The sequence below is a fragment of the Phyllostomus discolor genome, chromosome 2 (assembly GCF_004126475.2).
Source record: "Phyllostomus discolor isolate MPI-MPIP mPhyDis1 chromosome 2, mPhyDis1.pri.v3, whole genome shotgun sequence".
Lineage (NCBI taxonomy): Eukaryota > Metazoa > Chordata > Mammalia > Chiroptera > Phyllostomidae > Phyllostomus > Phyllostomus discolor.
Window position 1 is genome coordinate 189,973,227 of NC_040904.2, and position 13,915 is coordinate 189,987,141.

Here is a 13,915-nt window from a genome sequence, read left to right on the forward strand (position 1 = left end):
CCTTGTCATCATGAGTTCCTGATATGTAGCAAATATGCAAAATACCAAATGACCCAAAAAAATCTCTAAATATAAAAGTGGATGGGGAAAATGTTTACTTCAAAGGCTACCTAATTGGCCATATGCAGAAAAAATTATTACTCAGGGTCAACCATATAAAAGTCCGTTTCTGGTCTGGAGGTCCTCTCTGTAATAGACTATGCCCAAATTGCTTCCAGACAGTGCACACACCCCAGAAAGGTATTCCTTATAACATCAGAGAGGCATGCAGCCTAAAGTTCTCTAAAATGGACCTAGATGGACCTACAAAGTACTTATTGGGGCATCCTCAGCCTCAAACTTGAGGTACTGTATCAGTTTACAGATTACAGTTCAAACGTACTATAATGGAGCCTGCGAGACGAACCACAGCCCTTGTGGACCTGTGCCTAAAATGCAGCCCTTTTTTTTCCAGGTGACGCGTATAATAGCTGGGGTCTCGGGAAACGGCACACTCAATTAGGGCAGGTTGTGAAAGGGTTAATAAAGAGACAAGATGTGGTTAGGGCACAGGGAAACCTCACAACTGTTGCTGGGGGACAGTGGAGGAAGTGACTACTGGAATCCAGGAAGTCCTGTAAGAGGACCACCTTGACAGGAGCTGCGAGCTGGGATCAAGGAGGTAGCCAGGCTGAGATAACCGCAGCAGAGAGGGAGCAGAGGAATATACACACTCTCCTGGCTCCCTTCCTCTCCAATTTCTTCCCTGTGCTTCCCACTGGACAAACCCAATTGGAAGTCCACACGCAAGGGAGACCCTTGACATAACCCACACAGGTGAGCCTTGCCAAGCAGAGAGCTGAGTGCAGAGCAGAGACAAAGGAGTAAACAGAAGGAGTAGTAGGAAAACACCCAGCCAGGGTATACGTGTGAAAGATATATTAGTACATGAACAAAAGCTTTCTGCCAGGATGAGGAGGTAGGACCGTCAATGTTCATTGTGACCCAAGAGGCTACGGAACACTGGCTGGGAGGAAACTCCAGAAACCTAAGAGCTGACGGTGAGCACCGCAGGTGTGTGGGCAAGGCACTTCCTCTCTGGATCTCGGCTTCTTCATGGGACTGCTGACCACTGAGAGTTCCTTCCAGCTATAGGGCTTATGGTTTCTTGAATGAGCTTTCCTTAAACACAGGAACTTGCCGATAGGGTTTATCTTGTATGACAGGCCCATGGTGACCGATGCAGACCCTTTCCTACAGCACCCCTCAGGATGCCTTCGCTGAGCTCCCAGCCCCTCCAATCAACGGGCACCTCCTGTATCGGCCTCTAGGAGTTGTGTTCTTACCGACTGCACTCGCATTCCTCGAAGTTACAAAGGAGAGAAGTACATCACGCAGGCCATCGCCATTCACGTCGGCCAACTCCAATGGAGACAGGTCCCCACCTGATAAACACAATGTAAAAAAATCCTTAGCAAGTTACCACAAACCAGTTAAAAAAGGAATGAACGCATAGTGCCAGCAGGTCCATAAAAATCAGGCAGACTTTTGGTTCCTAGGTAAGAGAGAGTAGACACGGTTCTGCCTATTCCTCTCACTAAATACAGCTGAACTCCCTGGACTTTATACATAAAACAAATATAAGAAGACTCTGGAAGGTGGTGAGAGGGCAGACCAGCTAGGGACTGTGAGACCGAAGGAATGACAAAGTGATGACCCCCTGGGTTTTTTGTTTTTTTATTTTTTTTGGCCTCAGCTATCCCAGACTAGGTGCTACAGAAGCTGGCAACCCAGGAATGCCAACAGGTACAGACAAAAAGCCCCTGGAAAAGCTGGCTCCCTTAGCCTGGCAAGACAGAAATGTTTTAGATAATAACTGCTCTAGTCCAGCCAAACAATGCAGATAAAACTAAGGCCCCACCCCCACAGCAAAGGCCAAGTGTGGAGCCTAGACTTTCACCCTTGCCAGGGGTAACACGGCACCCCTCCCTCCTCCATCAGGGTCACGTCAGAGAAGGCGAGGTGGGGAGCCTCTAGTTCTAACCCACCCAGCCCTAACAGTTCTAGCACACCTAGCCCGCCCTCCCTCCCTAAGGAGGGAGCCCTGTCCCCCTTTCTTGCCCCCACCAGGGTGGTGTCAGCACAGGCTTAGGGGACGCCTGGACTTCCATCTCCAGCTGGCAGTGACAACCAGCCCCCACCCCCAAACTGTGGAGACAGAGGGCGCCTGCCAAATCTGGAGAGAACTCACACACGGTTGGTGGAAGTGTACGCTGGCACAACCACTGTGGGAAACCTGAGGTTGAACATGCACACACCATATGACCCAGCAATGTCACTCCTAGGTGTACGCCCTAGAGAAATTCTTACACGCTGCATCAGGAAATATGTACAAGAATCTTCTTAGCAACATTATCTTTTAAACAGAAGCCACCTAAATAAACATTTGTCAACAGTAAAATGGATCAATAAATCATAAGACAGACCTACCGTGGGAAATCACACAGTGCTGAAAATGAACAAACACTCGCTACAGCACCTCAGTTTGGGTAAACCACAAAAATACTTGTTAGTACACTACACAAAAAAGCCACTCACAAAAGACTACATTATATTTACATAAAATTCAAAACTAGGTAAAATTAGAGACTATATAGTTTATGGACACACATATGTGGTAAAACTGTAAAGAGAAGTAAAAATTAAAAAATCATCTCAGGAAAGTAGGGGGCACACTCCAGAGGGACACATGGAGCTTTCAGAGGTCATTCCAATGTCCTGTTTCCTAAGCTGGGTGTTGGATATGCCGAAAGTTTGTTACTAGCTTTTACACTGTACTTATATACAGTGTATTACAAGAGCTCAATTAGAAAAATCAAAAAAGAAAGGAAGAGATATTCTGTATCGTAGAGACATACCTTAAGTCACAGCCACCCAGTTTTGCCTTAAAAGAAAGTAAAGATGAGAACACAGAACTCATCAGAAGCTAATTCAATTAGGACCACAGAAATGTCAGAGATGAAATATTTCTAGATCAAGATAGCACAGGGGTGTGGGGATATTGTAGGGGAAGGAAAATTGTTCCTCTGCAGGGTTTCTAGCAGGGTTTCTAGCTGGGACTGACAGAGATTAATGAGAAAAGCATTTAAATCTTATTTAATAAAACTGTACACGTACTAGAAGGAAAATGAAGACCCAGTGGTGGCTAGGCCTAAGTGCTTATATCCCAAGTTCAATAAGAGAAGCAACTATAAAAAAGTAACAAATATATGTGGAGACTAGAGGAAGATAAGAGGTATTTTTAAAAGGTCTGTTTGGAAAAAGAGGATCTAGAGTTCCAGTGAAGATGGAGGCATAGATAGAAGCCCTTTGCTTCCTCGCACAACCAAAAGGAGAAAAACGACTCATCTAAAATCAATAAACAACCAAAGTTCCAGAAAATCAAACTGCATGGAACTCCAACAACCACAGAATTAAAGGAAAAATCAACCAGAACATCCAGACTGGTAAGGCAGCGGATGGAGAGAAACTGCGGTGAGGTCATGGACCACACAGTCAGGGCTGGCTGCAGCGTGGTGGCAGGCTGTGCAGGCAGGGCTGACTTAAGGGGAAACTGAGACTCAGAGCAGGCTGTGGACTACGGCAGTTGCCTCGGTGGCGAAACTCCCGGTCTCACACAAGTTCATTGAAAAGTGTGCTAGAGAGGAACAAGTGAGCTGCACAGTTCCCTCTCTGGCCCCTCCCACACAGGCAGCACCCCTGTGCAGCAAGGTTTGCCCTGCCTAGGTGAACACCTAAGCCCCTCCCTACAACTTATCAGGGGCCCCGAGCAAAGAAGTAGGGCCCCCATGAAAGAACAGAGCAAAACCTCAGAAAGCAAGCTAAGTGAGGAAGATATAGCCAACCTATCTGATGGAGAATTTAAAGTCCTGGTAATCAAAACGCTCACAGAACTGACTGAGCTTGGTCGAAAAATGAAAGAACAAATGAAAGACACCCAAACTGAAATAAAGTAAAATATGCAGGGAACCAACAGTGACAGGAAGGAAATCAGGACTCAAATCAACGATTTGTAACAAAAGAAGAAATAAATATCCAACTGGAACAGAATGAAGACACAAGAATCCAAAAAAACGAAGAGAGGCTAAGGAACCTCTGGGACAACCTGAAATGTTCCAGTATCTAAATTATAGGGGTGCCAGAAGGAGAAGAACAGCAGCAAGAAATTGAAAACTTATCTGAACAATTTAATGGAGGGAAACTTCCCCAATCTAGCAAAGGAAATAGACTTTCAGGAAGTCCAGGAAGCCCAGAGAGTTCCAAAGAAATTGGACCCAAGGAGGAACACACCAAGGCACATCATCATTAAGTTACCCAAAATTAAAGACAAAGAGACAATCTTAAAAGTAGCAAGAGGAAAGGAGACAGTTACTTACAAAGGTATACCCATAAGACTTTCAGCTGATTTCTCAAAAGAAACCTTACAAGCAAGAAAGGGCTGGAAAAAAGTATTCAAAGTCATGAAAGTCAAGGACCTACCTCCAAGAATAGTCTATCCAGAAAAGCTTTCATTTAGAATGGAAGGGCAGATAAAGTGCTTCCCAGATAAGGTCAAGTTAAAGTTCATCAGCACCAAGCCATTATTATATGAAATGTTAAAGGGACTTACCTAAGAAAAGGAAGATCAAAAATATGAACAGTAAAATGACAACAAACTCACAACTATCAACAAATGAACCTAAAAGGAAAGAAAAATAATGAAGACAAAAAACTAAGCAAACAACTAGAACAGGAACAGAATCAGAAAAATGGACATCACATGGAGGGTTTTCAGTGGGGAGGGGGAGGAGAGGAATAGCAGGGAGAAGGAACAGGGAAGAAGAAGCATAATTGGTAGGCATGAAATATATGGGGAGGGGTCAAAAATGGTATGGGAAACAGAGAACTCAAAGAACTTATATGTACAACCCATGGATGTGAACTAAGTGGGAAGGGATGCTGGAGGGTTGGGGGGTGCAGGGTGAAGAGGGGATAGAGGGGGGAACATTGGGAAAACTGTAATAGCATAATCAATAAAATATAATTTAATAATAAATAAATAAATAAATAAATAGGTCTGTACACATTTCTCTTGGCCCCCACGTCCTGTCTCTGGTGATAAGAACGTTTCTCCCCTGCTGGTATAGGAAGAACATCTCTCATGTGGGAGCTTCACCTCTTGATTTTAGGAGGAACTGAAGGTCAGAGTGGCCTTCTTGTACCTGCTGTTGTTCAAGTGCTTTTACGTCCAAATAGTCAATATGTCAAAGTGACACATTTAAGGGTGTGTTCTGACTCCTTTCGGCTTCATGCAGCTCACAAAAGACAGGGCTGACTGCTCGGCACGGACACTCTAGATGCAATCCCCATTCTTGCCCCAGAGCAAGGTATTTTAAAGGGTCCTGCTCCAAAAATGAGACGAAATAGCTAGAATGACTTGGGAAGCACCATCTTAACTAACCATTAGGGACAAGGAAGAAAAGTTGCTGCAAGAAAGCAACTCTCTTTTACTTGAAAATAAATTATTTTAAAATTCAAATTAGGTCAGGTTTCTGTGATCAACAAATGCCTGAAGGTCCTACAGGAGCACTGGCTTCTGGTCTGGCCAGGCCTTGGGCCTTACCTTTCCCTTAAACAGCCCTTCCTACTGCTTTGCTCTGCCCTGACCCGGCGTTGGCTGCCTCAGGAGCCCAGCAAACCAATGCTCTGTCATCTGCGTCTAATGAAAACCAACGCCAATTCCTCTTGCACCCAGCCCCCTCCCCTCTGGCAACCGCCAGTCTGTTCCCTGTGTCCAAGTCTGTTTCAATTTTGTTCATTTATTTATTTTGCTCCTTAGAGTCCACATAAAAGTGAAATCCTATGGTATTTATCTTTGACTAACTTTTTCACTGAGCATAATACCCTCTAGGTCCACCCATGCTGTCACAAATGGTTAGATTTCATTCTTTTTTTTTATGGCTGAATAATACTCTATTGTATTAAGTACAAATTGGTAGTCACAAAACAGTCACAGCGATGTAAAGTACAGTAGGGGACATACATAAGTCAATAATATTGTGATAACTATGCACGGTGCCAGGTGGGTACTAGAAATAATGGGGGGGAACACTCTGTAGAGTGTATGACTCTCTAACACTATGCTGTACAGCTAAAACCAAGACAAAATAATATTGAAAATAAGCGATAACTGAAAAATAAAAATAAAAAAAAACAAGGCCAACAGAAACACAACAAAGCAGTGATCTTCCCAAGTTTTTTGAGCTGTATCAATCCATCTTTCTGTTTGATTTCAAACCTTAAGCTCCTAAAGGCACCTCTATACACAGGGCGAGAAGCGCTACATGACACATACTAGTTTTTAAGGACTTGGAGGAGACTTTCAATGCAATCAGAAGCTTCACAGAATTAGGGCTGGAAATCCTACCACTCACCTCCCTGGGGGCGCAGGCGGCGGCTCCACGTGCTGTGCAGGTCTCTGGGCGGGCAGGGGATCAGGAAAGCACACACGAGCACCAGGATCATTGAGATCACCAGAGTCAGCAGAAACACAGATGTGCGCACGTAGGACACGAGGGAGGAGGCTGCCTTCTGCTCCAGGCCCCCGAGGGGTTCCGAGGGGTACCCCTCCGTGGTGACCTCTGAGAGGTGAGGCTTTGCAGCCCCTGCAACGTCAGCGTCAGAGTCGGGCTCTGGGGCTTCTCCCAGGGCACTCTTCCCGTTTTTGACCCCTCCGTTCTTCTGCTGCAAGTCCAGCACGAGATCATCTTCACTCTCGTCACTGTCGGCCTGCGTGAGGGGGTCATACTCGCCTAGGTCTGGGCTCTTCTTCCCTGAAAAAGCAGAAAGAGAGGCTTCAAGGAGAACAGGGAAGGAGAAATCCTCACCAAGCACATGCCAACTCTAAACACTTAGGAAAATGCACAGAACTAAACAAAATGAAACAAAGCAGATTTACGAGGTGGGACCTTTGTGGCTCCGTAAAACAGACGCCAGCATGGAGGAAAGAATGGGGCGGGGGATGCTAGAAGGAAGGAAAATCACAGTGTTCTGGAAGTACTATTTGCATGAGTTGAAGAAATTGGAAAGGAAAAGAGAAAGCAAATTTCAAGTGCCTTTTTATGACTTTTTGTTTATTTAAAACCTCTTTTAATTTGTTTGAATCTCTCTAATGAAAAAGATGATGGCTCTTACATCATCAACCTTCCATATGCCTTCCATAAAACCTTCCACATTTCCTTAGGTATGTGGTGCTCCAATCTTTCCTGGGACTTCCCTAAACTTCTAAAACAATGTTATTCTCTCTACATTGTTCTGCTCTCACAGTCCAGTATTTGTGGCTTCCAGCTGTTTCCACAAAACAACTGGGAAGATGAACACTAAATGCCACCTGAAGAGGTTTCACTGGGAATTCACTCCTGAGGACCTTCCTGGGATTCTGACGCCCTTTCAAGTACCTGTTCCGGTAAACAGTGTTTATCTCTAGAAATGCTGTTCTGAGCAGGTATTCTGGGAGGGTTGAGGTTGAGCAGGAACGTGGAGGAAGAGGGCTTGTCTTAAAGATGGTTTACACAACAAGGGCCTGTTTTCACTTAGACCTTATGTTTACCCGGGGTGGCGAAGAGGTGAAAATTAAAGGAAGGCGTGCACACACCTCCCCACAAGCCACCCCTTGGCCCTGCCTGCCAGTGACTGGATGATTTTACCCTTTATTTCATGTCATAACCAAGTAGAAACCAAGAAAAAGTTTCTGTTTTTGGAAAGTACTTGGTAATCTGTGACTAATGTAAACGCTACTTTAAATGTTCTGTTAAGAAGAAATATAAAAGTCTAATTTAAAAGGGAAAAAGAATTCTTGATGTTAATCTCTGCCTCTGATCACTGTGCTCTTGGTGATATCACTTCATATATCATGTCTCAGTCTGCTCAAGACATGAAATGAAGCAATAAAACCCAATATGGGAAGTAAAATCTTTTTTTTATTATTGATTTTAATGATCGAGGAAGACAGGGAGAGTGGGAGAGAGAGAAATGTCAGTTTGGTGTTTCACTTATTTACACATTCATTGGTTGATTCTCATATGTGCCTTGACTGGAGATCGAACTCACAGCCTTGGTGTATTGGGACGATGCTCTAACCGAGCTACCTGGCCAGGGCCTATGGGAAGTGAAATCTTTACTGTGAAGTTTAGTGTTTGGTTCACAGAAAGTCAATGCATGTGTGATTTAGAAATGAACATGCCAGCCCTGGCTGGGTGGCTCAGCTGGTTGGAGAGCCACCCTTACGACAGAAAGGCCGCAGGCGGCATCCCCTGGCGGGGTGTCAGGTGTCGGGCTGTATATGGGAGGCGAGAGATCCATGTTTCTCTCTCACACAGATGTTTCTCTCTCTCCCCGACCTCTCCCTCTCCCTCTCTTCCTCCCCCTCCCCTTCCCCTCTCTCTCTCAAATCAATAAAAACACATTCTTGAATGACGATTAAAAAAAGAAGTAATAAATGGGCCCAGATCCACTTTCAGGGGCAATAATTTAATAACTGGCACAAAAAACAAAGAGAAGTAAATGCTAAGTCAGCAAGCACGCTGAGGCCCTGTGACAAACGGGCAGCCCCCTGCTAGCTGGGACAGTGACATCCACCAAGGAGCAGCAGTTGGGAAAAAGGGAATCTGAGTCAGCAGGCCTACATTAAACTCTGGATTCCAACTGCCCTACTTCCCTCCTCCAGCCCCCGCCTCTGCCCATTGTAAAACAACTGCCCATGTAAATATGAAGAACAACCAGAAAGAGACCATCACTAGCACCTATTCTGCAAGATACTACAAAGTTGTCCAAATAATCAAGAAAGAAGTTACAACAAAACATCAAACAAAACCAACTAAAAAACGAATGCTGAACAAATGACACCGTGAAATGTAAGAAATAATGAACAGATATTTCCCCATGGAATCCGAGAAATTAAAGAAAATAGCCTTCTCTGAAATAAGAAAAAACATATTTCTAAGAGAAATGACAGTTCAATAGAGAAGATAACGAGTAAACAAGCAGGGCACAGAAAAATGGAAGACAATAAAACAATTTTAGAAACAATATCTTTGTTGGGATCAGCAGAAATAACAGACACTGAAGACAGTCAGAGACAATAACGAAGAGACTGGTGAAAGGTAAGAAAAATGAAATGGAAGGAATGACAGCTGGCAATTCTGAGCCCCTGCTATGCACCCTTTCGACCTGTTTACTCTCTTATCTCAGGAAGTCTTCATAACAGCTCTTTGAGCTAGGCACCCCATAATTTCCATTTCAAAGACGAGGACACTGAGGTTTCCACATTTAACTAACTGGCCCATAGCTAAACAGCAAGTAAGTAGCAGCGCAAGGATTCCAACCCAGACAATCTGGCTCTGAAGTCTGTACCAACTACCGATGTTCCTCCCATGGAAATGAGGAAAGGAAGGCTTTTACTAGGTCTAGAAAAAAAGGGATGACTATAGAAAACAAAGATGATCCAATAAATGCATAACTGAAGAGGAGTAAAGGGGGAGAAATGGAACCAAAAACAGTATTTAAAGGATATACATCACTGGCCAGTGTGGCTCAGTTGTTTGGAGCATCGTCCCATAAACCAAAAGGTCACAAGTTCAATTCCCAGTCAGGGTACATGCCTAGGCTGTGGGTTCAGTTCCCAGTTAAGGTGTATATGGGGGGTTGAGGTGGGGCAACCAATAGATGTTTCTTTCACATTGATGTCTCTCTCTCTCTCTCTCTGTCTGTCTTTCTCTCTTCCTCTCTCTCTGGAATGGATATATCCTTGGGTGAGGAGTAAAGAAAAAAATAATAAAATAAAAGATATATCAAAAAAAGTTCCTTCAATAAAGCCAGACCTAAAACTGCAGAATAAAGAATACAATGATTCCCAAGAAAAACTGATAGAGGTCAATCAAAACTGACACATGGTCTAGTAAAGTCATTGAACTTCAAGGACAAAGAAAGAAACATATGAGTAGCCAGGCCAAGGGAAAAAGAACGAAGTCACTCATGATGGGAACAAAAATCAGACTGACTTCTCCACACTAACATACATTCCTCAAAGACCATGCCACAATACGTAAACGACCTTGTGACGTACAAGAACTCTGGTCCAGACACGACATTTGTGAAGTATAAAGGCAAGCGTGCAAGAACTCAGAGGCTATCTCACTCTTGCGTCTTTCTTTTAAAGATCAAGAAAATGAGGGCCAATTCTTGCCCAAACCCTTAAGATAAATATTTACTTTTACACTATTAATAGTACATATTTTTCCAGATAGTTCAAAGACAAACCTCTGCTTAATTATTACAGACCACAAGTTTTGATTAGAGAACTCCTAAGTGAACGTTTTTTTCTATGTGTCACAGAAAGACAAGGGTGCATGAACATCAACTCTCTGGGCCGGGGGGCCAACAGCAAAACCATGCTGCTGAGCTCAGGGCACTCTGGCACTCTCTTCTCTGATGATTTCAGCCACCACCCGCACTCTTAACGAAGGAAACCTTTTCAAAGAATAAAGGAGGAGACACTGATTTCACAATACATCAATACAAATGAGCTTTCCATAGCTATTACTTTCCCCGTGGAAAGACTGAAAACGCTAGTTACACACCATTCCCAAAACAGTACGGAGGAAAACGTAAATAGGAAAGAGATGCAACTGTACCATCCCCAAACGTTTCTAAGAACATACTACAATATATACTGTTCTATGACATGTACCATAGTTTACACAGACTATACTATACACTCTACTGCAACTAAAGACAAATAATCCACATCATGGATTAGTTTACCCAGGCAAGGCACATGATCATTCCAAGTTACACATAATAAAACAAATCATTGCAATAACATTATGCCGATGTTCCTTTCAGTGTTTGACCTTCAAACTTTAAAATGTACTAAAAAGATATATACTTAAAAGATAAACAGTCTCACAGGCTGCTTTATGAATGTCACACTGTCCTTCTGTTATTAATTAACCTCATTCTATGCATGTGAGCCAAACGTCTTTCCATCATGGGCTTGGTGGAAGGGTATGAGACTGTGCAGTGCAGTCCCAGCCACTGCTCTTTCTTCACGAGGTTGAGGACATCTGTCATTATCTCACTGTTACATCAGCCTCCCTTCCAGTATCACATTCATAAATGATCATGGTGTTAATGATGATAATAACAATAGCCAACACTTACGGAATAACTAACACATGCCAAGGTTAACAAACCTCTCAAGTATATCGATCTCTTTGACTTTGCTAAATAACCCCACGAGGTCAATATGTAGTAGTGTGTGGAACACAGTGAATGTTCCATAATATTATTACTATACATGAAGAAACTAAAGCTTAAAGAGATTAATTAACTAATCTGGTAAAGACTGGATTTGAATTCAAGCCTGTCTTATGCTCTTAGTTGCCATTCTGTTCTGCTTCCTTACACATAAAAATAGGAAGGACACCACTGTGGTGGTCATTTCGCAATACACACAAATACTGAATCATTGTGTTGGGCACCTAAAACTAATATAATGTTATATATGTCACTTCTGCCCCTTTAAAAGAATAGTGAGGAAGTTAACTAAAGTAGCATGACACAGTAACCCAAACAGAACAGCAGTCTCACAATCCCAATGACAGTGTATCCAAACACAACTAAAAGAAAGCAAATTTTACTTAATATAAAAGCTAAAAATTGTATTTGGGGTAGAAGGGAGAAAAGGCAAGGAACAACTGAAGCATAAGCCAAAAAAAAAAACAAACCTAACAACAACAAAAACAAACCTCGAAACAAAGAATCAACCCTTATCAGATAAAAGAATGTATGGCTACTCTGAGCATTCAAAAGTATCAAACTCACTTGACTGCTCGGGTCAAGCTGCTGCCCAAACACAGGCCCAAGGACCAGACTGTGGTTTCTCTACACTATCAGATGACCGAGTTACTGCAACTGAATACTCCAGGGGGTAAAAATGCCGCAGCCTCAGGATGTGAGACTGCAGAAGAGCTCAGGAGTTTGAAAGCAAGATTTTCTTGAGTTTTGAGAGCAAGATTTTCTGGCATTCCCATCTTCAGAGAGTAACTGTTACCTGTGTTGCAGGGGCGGGGGCGGGTTGGGGGGGGTGGAAGTAAAAGAAAGAAGAAGTAAAACTACGTATGTCTGACACCTCATTACCTCCTTTGGGAGGATATCATCCTACACTAAGGATACATGAGGCTACTTTCTTCCAAGTTAATCAGTCATGCAGGTAGAGGGACATTTCCCCCCTTTCAGCTCAATGTTACATACACATTCCAAGGTAAATATTATCTGCGTTTTTTCCAATGTTCTAATAAACACATGTGTGGGGGGGGGGGGGGAATCTTAGATCATGAAGTCTGGAGACAGAAATGCAAATTCATATCAAATCCATAGCCAACGCTGTCTTCCGTGGCTCAGTGTAGCAGACTGCAAGCCCCCGCACCCTACGCTGGATATCCACTGGATGGACACCTGACTAGCCAAGCCCTTTCTAACAATGCCTGTGAAAGCAGCTGCTCTGCCCACTAACCCCTTAAGCTAGCAGCAAATGATTATAGTTTAATGTCTAAAAGTTATTTAGGTAGAATCATGAAATTTTTAAAGCCTTAACATTTAAATTTTATTTGGGCAGAATAGAATATGCATTTACTAGAGTAGCAAGTTTCTAGCAGCACAGTTCCATTCTGAAGGTTAAAAACAAAACAACAAGCAAACAAAAAACTTGGGACCGCTGCCCAAAGTACTGAGTTGGCTCTGAAAGCTGTCATCACTACCAGTGCTTCTTTTAAAAATATTCTATACTTTATCTGCAACTCGCAAGTGCCGTATCATTTCCCTCCTAAATGCTCAGCTTGGACAGCCAGAGGCTAAGTGGAATCAAAAGGCCAGGATCTAGTGTTAAAACTCCTGCAGCGTTCAAGTCTAGGTTTTTCCAATACTGCTTCGTGACTTTGGACAAGTCAATCAGCCAAGTAACTCCCATTTTCCTTTTCTGTAAACTCGGAGAGAAAATACCCATCAATTAGAGGGCAGGCTGCTCCAGAGGGTCACACGTCGTCCTGCCGCGCCCGCCAGCCGGCCGCGGTCCAGGTGCAACCCAAGAGAGAGGGAGCTGGAGACTCAGCGGTACACCATCCGCACACTGGGGAAAGGATGCTCCCCTTACCATCCCTATCCTTGAGAGGACGGCGACGCGTGTTCTGACTTTCGCCACCGCGACAGCGTCAGCCCGCTCCTGGCCACCAGCCCCGCGCGCCTCGAGCGATCCCTTCCAGCGGGTCTCCGAGGCTCACCCCGAGCCCGCGATCTCCGACCCGCCAGGCGCCACTAACCCCAGCCCACGGGAACTGCATCGCTCGCCTCCGCGTGCACGCAGCTCCGCCCGGGTTGGGGCTAGGCCCGGACCCGCTTCGCCCCCAGATCCTGGCCTCCCCGTCTTCCTAGCCCCGGTCGGGGCGGGGTGGTCGCGAGGGGGCTACTCCTTACCGGGGAGCTTAAGCGCCCTGGACAGCACTGTCGCCATGGTGGAGGCCCCGGTGCGCATGCGCGCGCCCGCGTCCTGTCGGGAAATGTAGTTCTAGGAGGGAGATGCGTGGGCCTGGGACCTGAAAAGGTGGGGACCTGCGCGGCCAAGCAGCATGAAGAGGAGGAGCCCGCCTGCCGCCCCTGCACGATCGTGCACGCTCCTAATGCCTCTTCTCCCGCCCATTCCGAACCAGGCCCCTGACTTGGCAAGTGAGCTGAGGCTCACTTTCCTCCTCAGTGAAATGGAGCGATGGTAACTATCACGTAGGCTTGCAGTAAGAATGGAATGACATAACTGATGTTTAAAGGAGGCGCGGGTTGAGAAATG

The 13,915-nt window shown here is 44.5% G+C and overlaps 1 protein-coding gene across 1 annotated transcript in view; it reads right to left on the minus strand.

Moving 5' to 3' along the window:
- Positions 1-13,689, minus strand: part of FAM234B (family with sequence similarity 234 member B) — a 32,178-nt gene extending 18,489 nt beyond the window's left edge. The window contains exons 1-3 of the mRNA XM_028532934.2: positions 13,549-13,689; positions 6,453-6,851; positions 1,326-1,424 (exon numbers count right to left, since the gene is read on the minus strand). Coding sequence (XP_028388735.1) covers positions 1,326-1,424; positions 6,453-6,851; positions 13,549-13,606 — 556 coding nt within the window. The 5' untranslated portion in view covers positions 13,607-13,689. The remainder of the gene's footprint in view (positions 1-1,325; positions 1,425-6,452; positions 6,852-13,548) is intronic.
- Between the last annotated feature and the right edge of the window lie 226 nt (positions 13,690-13,915).